This window comes from Eschrichtius robustus, chromosome 16 (assembly GCF_028021215.1).
Source record: "Eschrichtius robustus isolate mEscRob2 chromosome 16, mEscRob2.pri, whole genome shotgun sequence".
Classification (NCBI taxonomy): domain Eukaryota; kingdom Metazoa; phylum Chordata; class Mammalia; order Artiodactyla; family Eschrichtiidae; genus Eschrichtius; species Eschrichtius robustus.
The window spans coordinates 14,048,638-14,063,102 of NC_090839.1; the positions used below are offsets into that span (position 1 = coordinate 14,048,638).

The 14,465-nt window shown below is 49.9% G+C and overlaps 1 protein-coding gene across 2 annotated transcripts in view; it reads right to left on the reverse strand.

Annotated features, from left to right (window-relative positions):
- Nucleotides 1-2,036: 2,036 nt before the first annotated feature.
- The window catches only part of EYA2 (EYA transcriptional coactivator and phosphatase 2), a 179,049-nt gene continuing 166,620 nt past the window's right edge, over nt 2,037-14,465 (reverse strand). The window contains exons 11-15 of one of the 2 annotated variants that reach the window (XM_068565670.1): nt 13,826-13,986; nt 12,491-12,605; nt 10,928-11,049; nt 8,865-8,965; nt 2,037-2,117 (exon numbers count right to left, since the gene is read on the reverse strand). In XM_068565670.1, coding sequence (XP_068421771.1) covers nt 2,037-2,117; nt 8,865-8,965; nt 10,928-11,049; nt 12,491-12,605; nt 13,826-13,986 — 580 coding nt within the window. The remainder of the gene's footprint in view (nt 2,118-8,864; nt 8,966-10,927; nt 11,050-12,490; nt 12,606-13,825; nt 13,987-14,465) is intronic. The other variant, XM_068565671.1, reaches the window with a different exon arrangement.

Genomic DNA, 14,465 nt, shown 5'->3' on the forward strand with positions numbered 1-14,465 from the left:
ATCCATTCACCCAATTACCTAACAATGATTCCAATTATACTTTCATCCTTCCTTCCACGTCATCTATAATGGGATTCCAATTTATGTCAGTATCCACTCTGTAGATTGATTCCAAGAACGACACTCATGCTTGATTTGGGGGAATACAGAGATGAAACCAACAGCACCTGCCCCCAGGGAGCTCAGAGCCTAGCCAGGGAGTCTGTCTCACCCTTGGTGATGACTTTCCATCTATCAGATTCTAGCTCTGAGACTCCAATCATCCATCAAGTCATCTCCCATCTCCACTGACACGGATGCCAGCCAATTGGTGACCCTGGATTTCACCAACATAAATAGAGGGAGAAGCCTATACTTATGCTTAGCATCCAATCAAACGGATCGAGGCCCTACTTGGAACTCTGTGGGCAGCAACAGAGCTCAAGATGTCCTTGGAACTTCTCCAGATGTCCCTCCCTGTTCCCTACACTGGATCCTTGGCTCATCCGCTGGAAAATAAAGTCCTACCAATGGCATGGAGGTCAGTTCTAGTTTCCATCCCAACCCCCATTTTCCCCAGTTCTTTTAGTAGTAGCTCACTGATTCCTCCTTTGGGGGACAAGCTCTCCCCAGCTTTCTGCTCATGAGAGATTGAACCCTATCCAGCTCCATGGGCAGCTCATGACTCAGGTTTGACACAATCTTGGGGCTTTTGCTAGAACCCCTGTGCAGAAAGTGCTCTCTTTCTGCTGGTATGGTTTTGCCGAAAGATTCTTGGAGCCATCTTTGCCACACAGGGAAGAGCCTGCCCGAGAAGTAAAACCACACAGGAGGGCTTCCCTGGTGGCGCAGTGGTTAAGAATCCGCCGGTCAATGCAGGGGACATGGGTTCGAGCCCTGGTCCGGGAAGATCCCACATGCCGCGGAGCAACTAAGCCCGTGCGCCACAATGACTGTGCCCGCGTGCTGCAACTACTGAAGCCCGCAAGCCTAGAGCCCGTGCTCTGCAACAAGAGAAGCCCACACACCGCAGCGAAGAGTGGCGCCTGCTCGCTGCAACTAGAGAAAGCCTGCGCACAGCAACGAAGACCCAATGCAGCCAAAAATAAATAAATAAATAAAAAGAAAAAAGAAAGAGTGGGGCTTTTATTAAAAAAAACAACAACAAAAAACCACACAGGAGAAAGTCACTTGATCACCTGGATCCAGCTATGGCTGAAGACAGTATCACCCAAAGTTCCTGGAGACGATTTTCTTTTTTCTTTTGCTTAAGGCAGTTTGAGTTGGATTTTATACTTCCGTAACTGAAAAGGTTTTGGAAAACAACAACACATTCAGAAGCCTCAAAAGCAGTAATAAAGTAGTGACACTCTACCCCACTTCAAAATGTAAACGTGGTTTTATTTAATGCCTTTTTCCGTCACAAAGTACTGCCTCCTCCCCAGGGTCCCCTCTTCCTAGAAAACAAGATGGCAGCATAAGGCACGTGCACTGTCCACATGACATCAGGTTACGTTCTTAAAAACAAAAATAAGCAATAGTCTCCCCCACAGCCCCGAATCGCCTCCCTCTGTTCAAAGAATGATTGTCCCCTCAAAGCACAACTCAGAGCAGAGAGGCTTAAATTAGAGCTGTGCACTGCCCCACATGCCAGCTGAGAAAACAAAAACCAACAACACAGGTACAAGAGCGTAATACCAGAGTAATGAGATTAGTCCATAAATTAAAGTGGAGAAAAAAAAGAGCCTGTCCCCTCCTCATCACCAGCCCTCCCCCGAATCAGGAATTCCTTGCTTGTGAGCCTTGCAGAAAAGTCTGGACTCAGAGCCAGCCCTTTTCCCCAAAGTTAAATATTCCAAAGCCACTGCTGGGTACTGTGTTTCTCTGGACCCGCGTTGGAACTGAAAGGACAGCTTCTGAGATGGTCACCGGACACGTCCTCTTGGCGGGAGGGACCCTGCCTGGTGTCTAGCATCTGGCAGGGGAGGTGGGGAAAACCGGGGGCCTGGGCGGGTGGGCTGCCTCTCTGATGGCAGGTGGCGAGGCTGCGGGTTCTGCTATAAATACTCCAGCTCCAGGGCGTGCCTCAGCGCCTCCAAGTCCGCGTGGCAGGATATCCGCCAGAAAGGCATGTTGTGCTGGAACACAGAACACCAGCCACACGGTTACGGCTCTGCGCGGTGCTTCCCACAGCACCCCCGGATCCCACGCCCATGGTTAGAGCCTTAGGAGAATTCACACTGAGTCAGTGTAGCACGTGGGCATTTCCCAAACCGGGAGCACAGAACATCGTTGGTGGACCCCTACGTGGTCAGGCATCCTTTCTATTCCTTCTGAGTCTGTTTTTTTTTAAAAAAATTATTTATTTACTTATTTTTAATTTTGATTGGAGTATAGTTGCTTTACAATGTGTTAGTTTCTGCTGTACAGCAAAGTGAATCAGCTATACGTATACATATAACCCCCTTTTTCCTTCCCATTTAGGTCACCACAGAGCACTGAGTAGAGTTCCCTGTGCTGTACAGTAGGTTCTCATTAGTTATCTATTGATATTTTATACATAGTACTGTATATATGTCAATCCCAATCCCCCAGTTCCCCCCCCCCCCGCCCCCCCACCTGAGCCTATTCTGATTGGCTTATCCTGCAGTGTCCGACATGTGGACTGTTTGACCCTCTCTCCTCTGTTGGGACCAGCGTGGTCTTAGGCAGCATGCTGACATGGAATTAAATCACACAGCGAGAGAGCTATTCCGTTTTAAAAATGTGTTCTCAATCCTGCTACTTCAGATAGAAAGTCTTGACTAGATGCTACTGTGTCCTCAACCCCTCTCTAACTCTCACTAATCTCCATTTGAACAGATAGGGCTGGTCCCAGAGAGTCTTTTTTATCTTTTCCTTTTCTTTACAGCAGGTTATGGCTTGCTCTGTGTTATTGTCATGCTATCAAGTTTTCAATTTTAAACATAAGTGCATCTATTGAAAGGGAAACATTAAGTAGGTAACAGTACAGGCAGCATGCAGATACAGCAAAAGTTGTAATTGGTGTAAAAGAAGTGTTATGCTGATTATGGAAAGAAATCACTCATGTGGAGAGAAAAATTTGCAAAATATTGATACTTCCATAGCGTGAGGGTTAAATGTTTCAGTGCCCTTTTGCAAAGCTCTGTTCTACCACCATTAGCTGGGTGATCTTAAATAATTTACTTTGGTGCTTGTCTGTAAAATGGGGATAATACTTGCTGTATACTATGTGTATCTTATATTACAGATGAGGAGACTGAGGCACAGAGAGGTCTGTCTGACTCCAGAGAAAAAACTTGACTGCCTGTTTATCACAGGAAAATGTGACCGTTGACTAAAGTTGTTGCCTGTCCAACAGCCATCCTCCCTTCTTCCTACTTCCGGAACCCAGAATTTGGCAGCGCCGTGCCCGAGAGGTAGGGGATGAGTTATGATTGTCTAAGCAAGTGATGACAACCCCAGCCTTGTTAACCAGGGGTTTGTCCTGTATCCTTCTGACTTGTGACCCGTTGAAGCCAATGAGGAAGTTGGCTGGGGGCTTCTGGGAAAGGTTTTCCTCCATGATTAGAGAGGGGCACCTGAGGAGAACTCCTTCCTCCTTACTTGCCCTTTTTATTTGGATGCTGACATGTTAGTATGTGATGTCTGGAGCCGTGGCAGCTGCTTTGGGATCATGAGGCAAAATATCAGAAAAGAAAATGCCAAAGATGGTTAGAAAGGTAGAGCAAAATGATGGAAAGGGATGCTTGGTGAATTTTTAGACCCATGGAAACAACCTAGGATACACCTACTTGTAATCTTTTTTTTTTTTTAAATTGGAGTATAGTTGTTTTACAATATTGCGTTAGTTCCTACTTCTAATCTTGTTAGGTGAGCAAATGTTTAAGTCCTCATTACATAGGTTTTCTGCTACCTGCAGCTACAAGATACTGAGCCTCCTCAAGACAGTCATTGACCTTCAATTATTTACTGAGTGAACAGAAGGTGATGAACATATGGATGCCCCAAGTTCTTGTGGTAGTTCTGCTGCCCCTTGAGGTTCTATGCCCACAGGGTAGAAACTATACAGGTGTCCTTTTGGTTCCAGGAGCACAACGACCCTTTCCTGTCTCTGGGGGCTCTGCACTTTTGATAGTTGGGTCAGGGAAGGCCTCTCTAGGGGGGTGACATTTAAGCAGGACCCAGAGAACACAAAGGAGGGAGCCATGCAAACGTGTGGGGAGGTAGTCGAGGTAGAAGACAGCAAGTGCAAAAGGCCTTGAGGAGGGTTTGAGCTCGAAATGTCATATTCACTGCTGCCTTGCATGGCTCCTGGCACATAGTGGGCGCTTAATAAATATTCGTGGAAGGAATGAAAAGAGGAAGGGAGGGAGGAAAGACAGGAAGGTGAGTTTCTCAAGCAAAGCCCTCAATGGACACATCTTTTTCTCTTTTGCCCAAAGGAAGCAGAAGACTATCCATCATGGGCAACATATGCCAGCTCTTTAATGCCTTTCAGCTCCCCCACCCTCCCCTCACCCCGGCCAAGCCTTTCATTCTCTGCAAAGATGGATGCTGGTCACCACCTGGCCAATCCAGTCCCTCTTCAAAGAGTGTAATTCATTTTTTTCTGGGAGGAAATGAGCAAAGGGGAAGAGACTATCTCAGCCATCTCCCTCCCAGGCCTGGTGGCTCCAGAGCGTAGGTAGATTTATCACTTGTGGAGAGGGGGAGACAAATGACCCACTAAAATGGAGATATTAACAACACTGTCAGCAGAAACAGTTGAAGCCCCTCGTCCTGTCGCCGTATTTCATGCTGCTCAGGCGTCCAGTGGCCTGGGCTAATGAGTCCCATCCATCAGGCCGGGAGAGCTGCTGGTGCACAGGCTTTCTCACTAATGGGCTGGGGCTGCTGCTTCAGACACTGCGGGGGTTCTGAGGGGAGCTTGGTGCATGGGGTGTGTGCCCCAGTCTTCTTTGGTGGACTCCACTCTCTTCTGACCAGGTCAGGGGTGCAGACTGACAGTGTTTGAAACTCCTAAGTCCACCTCCTTCCTGCCAGGCGTTTGGAGCAAAACACACAGCAGTTTTCATGTACCAGCTGTGTGACCTTAGGTAAATTAATGAACCTCTCTGAGTCTGAAACATGTTCTCTATAAAATGAAGCAGAATGGTACCCACTTCGCAGGGGGAGGGGGTTGGAGGATTAAATAAAATGATGATGTCAGTAATAAAGAGTAGTGGTTAAGGCCTGGGGTTAAGTAGGGTGCCAGTTACCGCCCTGCCACATGTCAGCTCGGCTGGAGACTGCCAGCTGGCTCCCAACACCCTTTCTTCCCTCTCTCTCTCTCAGAGAGCGCTTTTTTTTTTTTTTTTCTTTTCTTTTGCTAGGAACTTGGCAGCTGAGAATAAAGGGTACATCTCCCAGCTACCTTTGTGGCAAGGTGTGATCATGTGACTCAAATCTGGCCGATGGGGTCTGAGCAGCAGTGATGTTGACCTATATCAGCTGTGCTCTTAAAATGAAGAGGAGTCCTTCCCCTTTTCTTCCTGGTGGCTGAGAGTGCAGACGTGGGCGTGGTGAGGAGCCGTCTTGGACTTTGTGGAAAGAGCAGTACTGGGACTGGCAGAACAGCAAGATAGAAGGGGCCCGGGTCCCTGGTGCTGTCCCAGCTGTCTGGGCAGCTAACGAGAGATGAAGAAAGCTCTCCACTGTTTAAGCTGCTGTCTGGCATCTCTGGCAATGCAAACTCCACAGAACCTGGGCAGCCCTGGCCCCGCTGGAGCCCACCCCGTCCACACCCTCAGCCGGGTCGTAGCAACGTGCTTCTCCTGTGGACTTGGAGCAAACAAGAGATTTCGGTGAGTTTTCATGTTATGTGAAAACTGGCATCCTTGTTTTCTTTTTCTGCTGGCTCCCCAGGAGAGAGAACCTCCTCTGAATTTCTGAAGGTGGATTTAGCCTTCTCCCCTCCCCTGGCCCTGGGGAGTAGTAATCACACAGCTTCGGGCTATTGAGGGCTGACTAGGCATGGTTTCTCTGCTGGGCCCCATGCGCCTGTTCTCAGCAAGTGTGACAGATTAAAAAGGCAGCTCAGAGAGGGTTGCCATCTGCTGAAGGCCACACAGCCAACAGTGGCAGAGCTAGGATTTAGAGCAAAATGCGCTCCCCTGGTCACCTGTTTCTGTGAGAGCAGGGCGGCTGTAGGGTGAGGTGAGGGAGGCGCCCGGGACACAGAACTTGAGGAGGCACTTCCGTCAGCTCCCCTTCCTCCTGGCCCCCTATGCGAGGGCGACCCCAGACCAGCAGGTCTCAAAGGAGAAGCCCGCCCGTTAGGGGTGACTTGGCAATTTCTAGGGGTGTGATTTTTGACTGTCGTCCTGATTTGGGGGCACTGCAGGTGGGGGCAGGTCTCCTGCCTCATCCCACACACCTTCCACCTTGAATGACCTTCAGATGTCCTTCCAGATATTTAAGTAAGCACAAACCCGTTCTTAATAACCTGAGTGTAGACCCTTAACTCCACTTTACTTGTCACATATAAATAGAGCATTTTTCTCATGCTTTTAATAAAACCCGACTTTCCCAGGGCTGCAATTACCGTGTCAACTGGGGAAGTCTATTTGTTTTATTCAGAACCTTCCCGTGGGTTGCTTCGCAGTTTGGAGCAGTCACGTGACAGCTGCGGCACCTCGCTGGCTTCGTGAATGGCCAAGACCGCACACCTGTGTCCCCTGTGTTTGCCGGCTCACATCCTCAGTGATGGCACATTTGGGTGTGAGATTTTTGTGCTCAAATGTTCACATACTGAAGCACACGTTACTGTGAGTATAAATGACTTTCCCTTATTTCTCTTTGATGTATCATCGGATGTTGATCTCCTGGACGTTACGGTTATAAGGAGGTTTTATTATCCATTAGTATTTCATTGCAGGAGAGTAAACCGTCATTTCAAAACATCTGCTACGCTGCCCTAAGAAACGTCCTTTGACTGGTGAGAAGGTGGGTGAATGGCAGCCACTGCTCCATGGATGTCCCTGTCATTCTCCAGGTGAGAACCGGAGGGCATGTGGGGGGGGGGGTGCCCGCGGCCACGGGCCTAAGCGGGTTCTCTACCCAACTTTGATAGAAGCAAAGTGGGTTCTCAACCCAACTTTGATAGAAAGAAGCAGAGTTTATTTTGATCGCTGTCACATGCTTAGGGCAGAGGTTATTTTCTATTAGATCTGAACTTGGAAGAGGGGCTCTAGAATCCCCCTTCCATCCTGGCAGTGGGCTTCAAGTAGTCTCACCAGAGACCATGCTCTTGACCTGGCACACTGGTGCTGGATTCATGTGATGATTCACGCTACTGTTTTGGTCATATTCTGGTGTATCACCCCTACTATTTACTTAATATTTTTTCCTCTGAATCGATTCATTTTTAAAGTTTAAGAAATATGCTTTAAAAAGAAGTGCTCAGGGTAAAAGCTGAAGTCCCTCCAAAGGCCCCAGGCACCTCCCTGACTGCACCTCCTGCCCCTCCCCACTCGCCTGGTGCATTGCGCAGCCAGCAGCTATGCCAGCTCCCTGCAGGATGCTCCAGGCTTGCGACCTCTGAGCTGCTTGGTTCCTCTCCGGGAACTCCCTCCCTCTGATACTCACTTGGCTCACTCGCTCTCCCTCCTCCCGTCTTTGCTCAGCAGTCACCTCGCAGAGAGGCAGGCTTGACCACCACGTACACATGTAGCCTGTCCCTCTCTTAGAATCTCCTCTGCTCCCCATTCTCTGCTTTATTTTTCGCCAAAGCTCTGGTCATCATCTGACACGCATGTTACACTTAGGGGTTGATTGCTCGTTCCCAGGCTGTGAGCTGAGCGAGGGCTGAGAGCCCTGTCTGTTCTGCTCACTGCAGGACGCCCAGCGCCTGCAACAGTAGCTGGCACACAGTAGGTGCTCAGCTAATGGAGCTTACACACCAGCTGGAGAGTCGGTGATGAAGCCACCAATCATCACACAGGTAATTCTTTCATGACAGGAGGGGATAATGCCCTGGAGAAGGAATAGGGACAGCTGGGGCAGGGAGTTGCAGGCAGGCCTGACTGAGCTGGAGTGGGAGCTGGTGAGAGAATTCTTCCCTCTGGAAGTGTTGCTGAGGCTGAAAGGATGAGTCCGGGAGAGCTGGGAAAGCGGAGGAGCCTTCCAGGTGGATGGAACAGTATATGCAAAGCCTTCTAAGCACCCCTCTCTCGGGGCCCTCGGGGCCCTCCGTCTTCTCATGAGTTCCATCCGCTGAGACCCCTAAACATTTTTGCATTTCCTTTGAATCTGTTTCTGGGGACAGGACGGGGGAAACCACGTCCCCCAAATTAAGCTCTGTGACATTAACCATCTGCTTCCCAGGCCTCTCTGGGTGGCGGGTGGCAGGCTCTCTGGGATGCTGTTGACAGGTCCAGATCCAGGGCTTTGGCAGCTGTTTCTTTTCCAAGAACAGAGCTGTGGCCACCAGAACCCCCCTGCCCCTCTCCTCATGGGCCTGAGATCACAAATGCAGGATTTTCTTTTTCATTAGCTTAATGCTGTCTTTATTAACTGGGAAGGGTTCCTGGAACATATGATCAGTACGCATTAAATAAAACACACACACACACACATGCACCAGCCCCCCGACCAGCCTGCCCTGACAGAGGGTCTCTCGGCTCCCAAGCAGTTGTCCCAGAAACAATGCAGGGCTACCGGGGTGGCAGCCAAAGGCCCGGAGGGGGATTTGCAGGAAATTACTCAGGATGCTTCTGCGATTTCCAAATGGGAGGGGACGGGCGAGCAAAGAGCCTGGGAAGGAGACAGACAGGCTCAAGAGAGGAGGAAAAAGCAGCCGGACAGACGGACGGAGTGAATACCTTTTTCGCCCCCTGCTCCTCTTCCACGCCATCGCCAATCACGATGTAGACGGCTTTTCTGCCGAATCTCTGCATTATCCTCTCAAAGCAGCTCTCCTTCCCTGCACGCACGGAAGAAGGAAAGAAAGAAAAGACACTTGGTGAGGACCCAGGATTGAGGTGACTAATAACCGCTAATCAAGAACTCACTTTGTACAGCCTTCTTACAAAGGTCTTCTTAGGGACCAGGTATTACTCATTTCATCCTCAAGCAAACTTCGAGGCGTCACTGTCCCCATCCCCATGTGATGGATGACAATGCAGAGGCACAGAGAGGTTAAGTGGCTTGCCCACGGTGACACAGCAGGAGAGGCAGTGCGGGGGTTTGAGACAAGCCCTGGCGTCTATGCAGCTGTCCGGTGTAGGAGTGATGGGCCCATTATACAGATAAGGACACGAGGCTCTGAGAGGTGCCCTGGACATGATCTGCCCAGGATCCCCAGAGTTAGTTAGGAAGCAGAGGTGCCAGGATTCACGTGTCCGAGGTGGGCAGCCTGGCGACAGAGTGGCCCTCGTGCGACTCGGCTGTTCGTTGTTTTCTTGCTCCCTGTAGATGATCACCCTTTTGTATTTATTTTCCTTCTTCCCAGTGGCTGGGCAGCAGCATCGATCCAGGCACACTAAATTCAGACCTTAGCTCATCCTGTTTCAGCAAGTTTAGTAACCATCATCATAATGAGAAGAGCACTAAAAAGAACAGCTGTCACTCAGCAGATGCCAGCATAGAGTAGGCTAAGTGCTTCATCGCCCCATCGGGATTTCTTAGCCTCCCTGTTACTGACATTTTGGGCTGGCTAAATTCTTTGCTGCCCTGAGCACTGAAGGATGTTTATTTAGCAGTATCTCTGGTCTAGAACGTCAGTAAAGGCAAAAACTGCTCTAAGAAAATGCTTCCAAAGTGCATACCATATATTTGTTCTTGCTCCAGAAAAAAAACAGGTAAACATTTCTAATTAAAAACAACTAGGCTTTGTATTATTATACATTTTTAGGTGACACAAGAAAAAAAAAAATCAGCCTCCTCCCCCACAAGAAAAATCAGTATTACTTGCCCTGATGACGAACGATGCTGTTAATTTCTAGTTATTGAATTCTCTTATCTGATGAAAGTTCTAAGCCTAAGGCTTGTTTTCTTTGTTAATAAAGGAGATCAGCAAGTATTAAAGAGGTGTTAAAGCAAGATAACACTAAATTGAGACCATCTCTTTGAAAGAGCATTAAAAAAACAATAGTTTTCTGTGTGGTTCGAGGTTAGATTAGTTAATGGCCATACTACCTAAATTAAAACCACCTCATGTACCATCCTGGGGCGGGGGGAACTGTCTTCCTCTGCTTCCTTAGTAATGGAATTTCATGAGTTTTACCTGGGCTCACAGTCACTTAGCTATGGACTACATTTCCCAGCTTGCCTTGCAATTAGTTGTGGCCATGTGACTAAGCTGGGTTAGTAGGAAGTGAGTAGAAGTACCATGCACCTCCTTCTGAGCCTTGGCTTTACAATAATGGACGCGCATTACTCCTTCCTCTCTTCCCCCTTCTCATAAGCTGGAATGACAATATGGCGGAATCTGATTTGACCATGTACATGAGGGTAAAATTATAGGGGGATGGTGGTAAAATAAAACGGGAAGAACCTGGCCTCCTGGGTGAGTATGAGGACAAGAGTCACCCCATCAGCCTGGATCACTCACCTCTGGTCTGTTGACATCTGAGGGAGAAATAAGCTTTGGCCCTGATGTAATTAAGCCCTTGTATGTGGGGTGTATTTGCTACAGCAGCTTTGCAGGTATCCTAACTGATACACACACTTCGGAAAACTGCAATCCTAACCAATTTCTCTAGAAGCAGAGGTTAAACCCAGTGGGTCTATGAGGGTTGTTTGGGGGATTTGGGAGATTTGTCCATGCCCATGGACAAGCTCTTTAACTTCCCTAGTGTCGCTTTCCTTAAACTTTCCAAACCTGGCAGGCAAAGCTGACCTTACCCTCCCTCCCCGTACCACTCTGAGGTCTGGGCTCCCCTACCTGTCTTGGTTGCACTGTAGATGTTCTCAATAGGAAACACGGCGCCCAGTCCGTACAGCAGGACTTTGGCCAGGGCAGGAATTAGTTGAGTGGTGGTGACCAGCACGTTGACACAATTGGGCCTGAGGACAAAGGAGATGGTGAGTCAGAACTCCAAGGTACCACAAGGCCAGGCCTCCTCCCCCTGCAGCTGAGCCTGGAGTCGGTGGGAATTCTGATGGGGTTTGGAGGCTCTGGCTAAGTCGTCTTCAGGTGAGGCTAGAGCTCAAGGATCCTCCAAGCTATTCCTCTCTTTTAAGCCTGAAGCTGCCTGACACATTGAAATCTAACACAAGTGTAGTATTTTTCCTATTTAAAAAGCAAATGTTAGGGACTTTCCTGGAGGTCCAGTGGTTAAGACTTCGCCTTCCAGTGCAGGGGGTGCGGGATCGATCCCTGGTCAGGGAGCTAAGATCCCACATGCCTCGTGGCCAAAAAACCAAAAAAAAGTAAAACAAACAGAAGCAGTATTGTAACAAATTCAATAAAAACTTAAAAAAAAAATGTTGGGCTTCCCTGGTGGCTCAGTGGTTAAGAATCCGCCTGCCAATGCAGGGGCCACGGGTTCGAGCCCTGGTCCAGGGGGATCCCACATGCCACGGAGCAACTAAGCCCATGCGCCACAACTACTGAGCCTGTGCTCTAGAGCCCGTGAGCCACAACTACTGAGCCTGCGCTCTGCAACAAGAGAAGCCACCACAACAAGAAGCCCGCACACCAAAGAGTAGCCCCCGCTCACCACAATTAGGGAAAGCCCGTGCACAGCAACGAAGACCCAACGCAGCCAAAAATAAAATAAATTAAAAAAAATGTTTATTGCAAGAGCCACACACTAAAGTAGCTGTAGGGACCTATTGGCAGTGTGCATGAGTGACATGGAACAAGTGTAGGACAACAGGGAGAGGTGAGGACTGGGGTAAACTGCAGAGCACATGCCAGTTCTGACGTTTTCCAAGATCCTCGAAACCTGCAGCTATGGATTAACTTTCCCAGTCTTTGGGACAAAGTGTTAATCAAACGAAACACATCAGCAGGATGGATTCAGCTCATGAGCTGCCATTTTGTGACCATTCATCTGTTGGCTCACAAGAATTCTGATGCTGCAGGGGAGTAATTTGTTCTCTGGCCCAGGTGATCTTATTTAAGAGCAAGAGGCAATTCAGTGGGAGGTCTAGAATGAAACTGGGCCCTCCTGACCTCACTAAGAGCCCGCCAGATGATCTGTGTGATCCTATAAAATGGTTTTCACGGGGTGATGATGTGGGCAAGAGCGGATGGGACGATAGACCTACGTACAAAGGCCTTTAGCTCTGCTGGCCCCCCGATCAGTCTCTGCAACTATCTGCACATCTGAGGGACAAGGTGTCCATGGTGCCTTGTACACCTCAGCTTTATCAAATGTCTGGAAGGTGTGCAGGGGAGAATTTGGGGGTCCAATTCTCCCAAGTGTGGAAATGGAGGGGCCACCACCCTCGAATGGGAGAAAGTTCAGTGGCACAAAGGAAAACGGGGGCTCCCACCTACCGGGAATTGATGAGGTTTAGTGCCTTCAGGGAGTGGGTCAGCCAGAGGTCCGTCAGAGCTTCCAGCTCGGCTCTGAGCTGTAGCCAGGTCTCTCTTTTGGGAGCTCCTATCAAGCCTATGGACAAAGCAAATAAAAATAATAGTTGCTGTCATTTTAAAGGGCTGGGGGGTGGGGGGAGTAGGGTTAGGGAAGGTGAGTCTAGGTTTCAAATCAGATGACACCCAAGGTCAACTTCAATCCAGTGACCTTAATTTTATTTTGAGATTGATTGGATCAGTCAATGGAGTTGAGTAGCCGCCTACTCAAACCTCTTCCCTTTACTGGCCAGTAGCTGGTTAGAGACCTTGTGATAATCAAAAACATCCCCAAATGCCTCCTGGGCGGGGTGGGGGGTGGGAAGTGGCATCACCTGTTAAGAGCCAGCGGCCTAGAGAATTCGAGAAATAGTGATCGAGGGCCTGGTCACTGCCGAGCCAACCCTGCCTTCAGCCCCTTCCAGACTTCTTGTTCAGTGTGATAGCCAGTGCTCTCCTGCCACTGAAGCTGGTGGCTTTCAACTCGGCTGCATAGTAGAGTCACCAGGGAGCTCTCTGAGTCCTGATGCCAGGCAGCAGCCAGGCCAAGAACATCAGAACTGGAAACTCCTCAAGGGGTTCCAATATGAGCCAAGTCTGAGAACCAGTGTTTCCACAGACCACCTGGGAATCGTGTTAAAAATGCAGATCTGACTCAGTCACCTGGGGAGGGGCCGGAGAGCCTACGTTTCCAACAAGCTCCCAGGTGACGCTCATATGGCTGCCCCACGGACCACGGTCTGAGTCGTGAGGGCTGAAGCCAGTGGTCCTCAAATCCCAACGAGCATCAGAATCACCCGGAGGGCAAGTTAAGACACAGAGGGCCGGGCCCACCCCAGAGCTTCAGGTGCAACAGGTCTGAGGTGGGGCCCGAGAACCTGCATGTCCAGCAAGTCCCCAGGTGATGGTGATGTTGCTGGTCCAAGGACCACACGTGGAGAACCACGGCGGGGGTGGGGGGTGGGGTGCAATCATGGGCAAGACGCTTCATCCCTTCCTCAGCTTCCCAGCCCCGCCCCCGCCCCACCCCCCTAAAGTGAGGCTAATGAAATCTTAGTACCCTCTTCCAGAGGGCGTCACAAGGGTGACACTGAGTGAGCTACGACTTATAAGCCTCTCAGAGCAGTACCTGGCACAGGGCAGGTGGGATGCGAGTGACAGCATCCATCCTTGATGAATTTCCCTTGGTCCAGGGGGTGCGCCTGGAGCACAGGCAGACCCTCTGACCGCCGTGGACGACGCTCTCCCCGACCCACTCACCGCCGACGTTGTTCTTGTAGGTGTTGTACGTCTCCTTCACTCGCCGGTAGCGGAAGGCCAGCTTCCTCATCCAGTCCACGCCGCCGTGCACGCCAGAGCCCAGGCACAGGTTGGCCCCCGGGGCCGAACTATGGAAGCCATCAGCGGAGAAGTTGTAGGTGCTGGGGAGACGGAAGAGGGCAGGGGGTGGGAGAAGAGACAGTGTTCATGTCGGGGAGGTGGGAGCTCTTCACCAGGAGACCCATGGGGTGGGGCCTGGGGCACCCACGATGTCCCCGAATGTTCGAGGGTGCTGTGGGCATGTGCGTTCTGGGAGAAGCAGGGTCATAGTTTTTATTAACTTTCCCAACAACGGTGGCATCCTTTGCTCTTGCCTACTCAGCATCCATTCTCCTTTCTTTTGGTATCAAAGAGCATCTCTATTTTGGGGGGGGGGCAGCCATTCTGTCCCCTGCATGCAGTGGCCAAGCTGGGGAAAGCCTCTCTCTCTCCCCCTTTAGAATCTGAAGCTGGAAGGCAACTCCAAAAAATGGTTGGCCTTGGTTCATCCTGAGAGAAGGGTCCAGAAGAAAATGCCAGTTAGTTTCTGCCACTCTGATCCCCAAATCTGCTCTGCTTCACATGCCCCATAAGCCCTGAC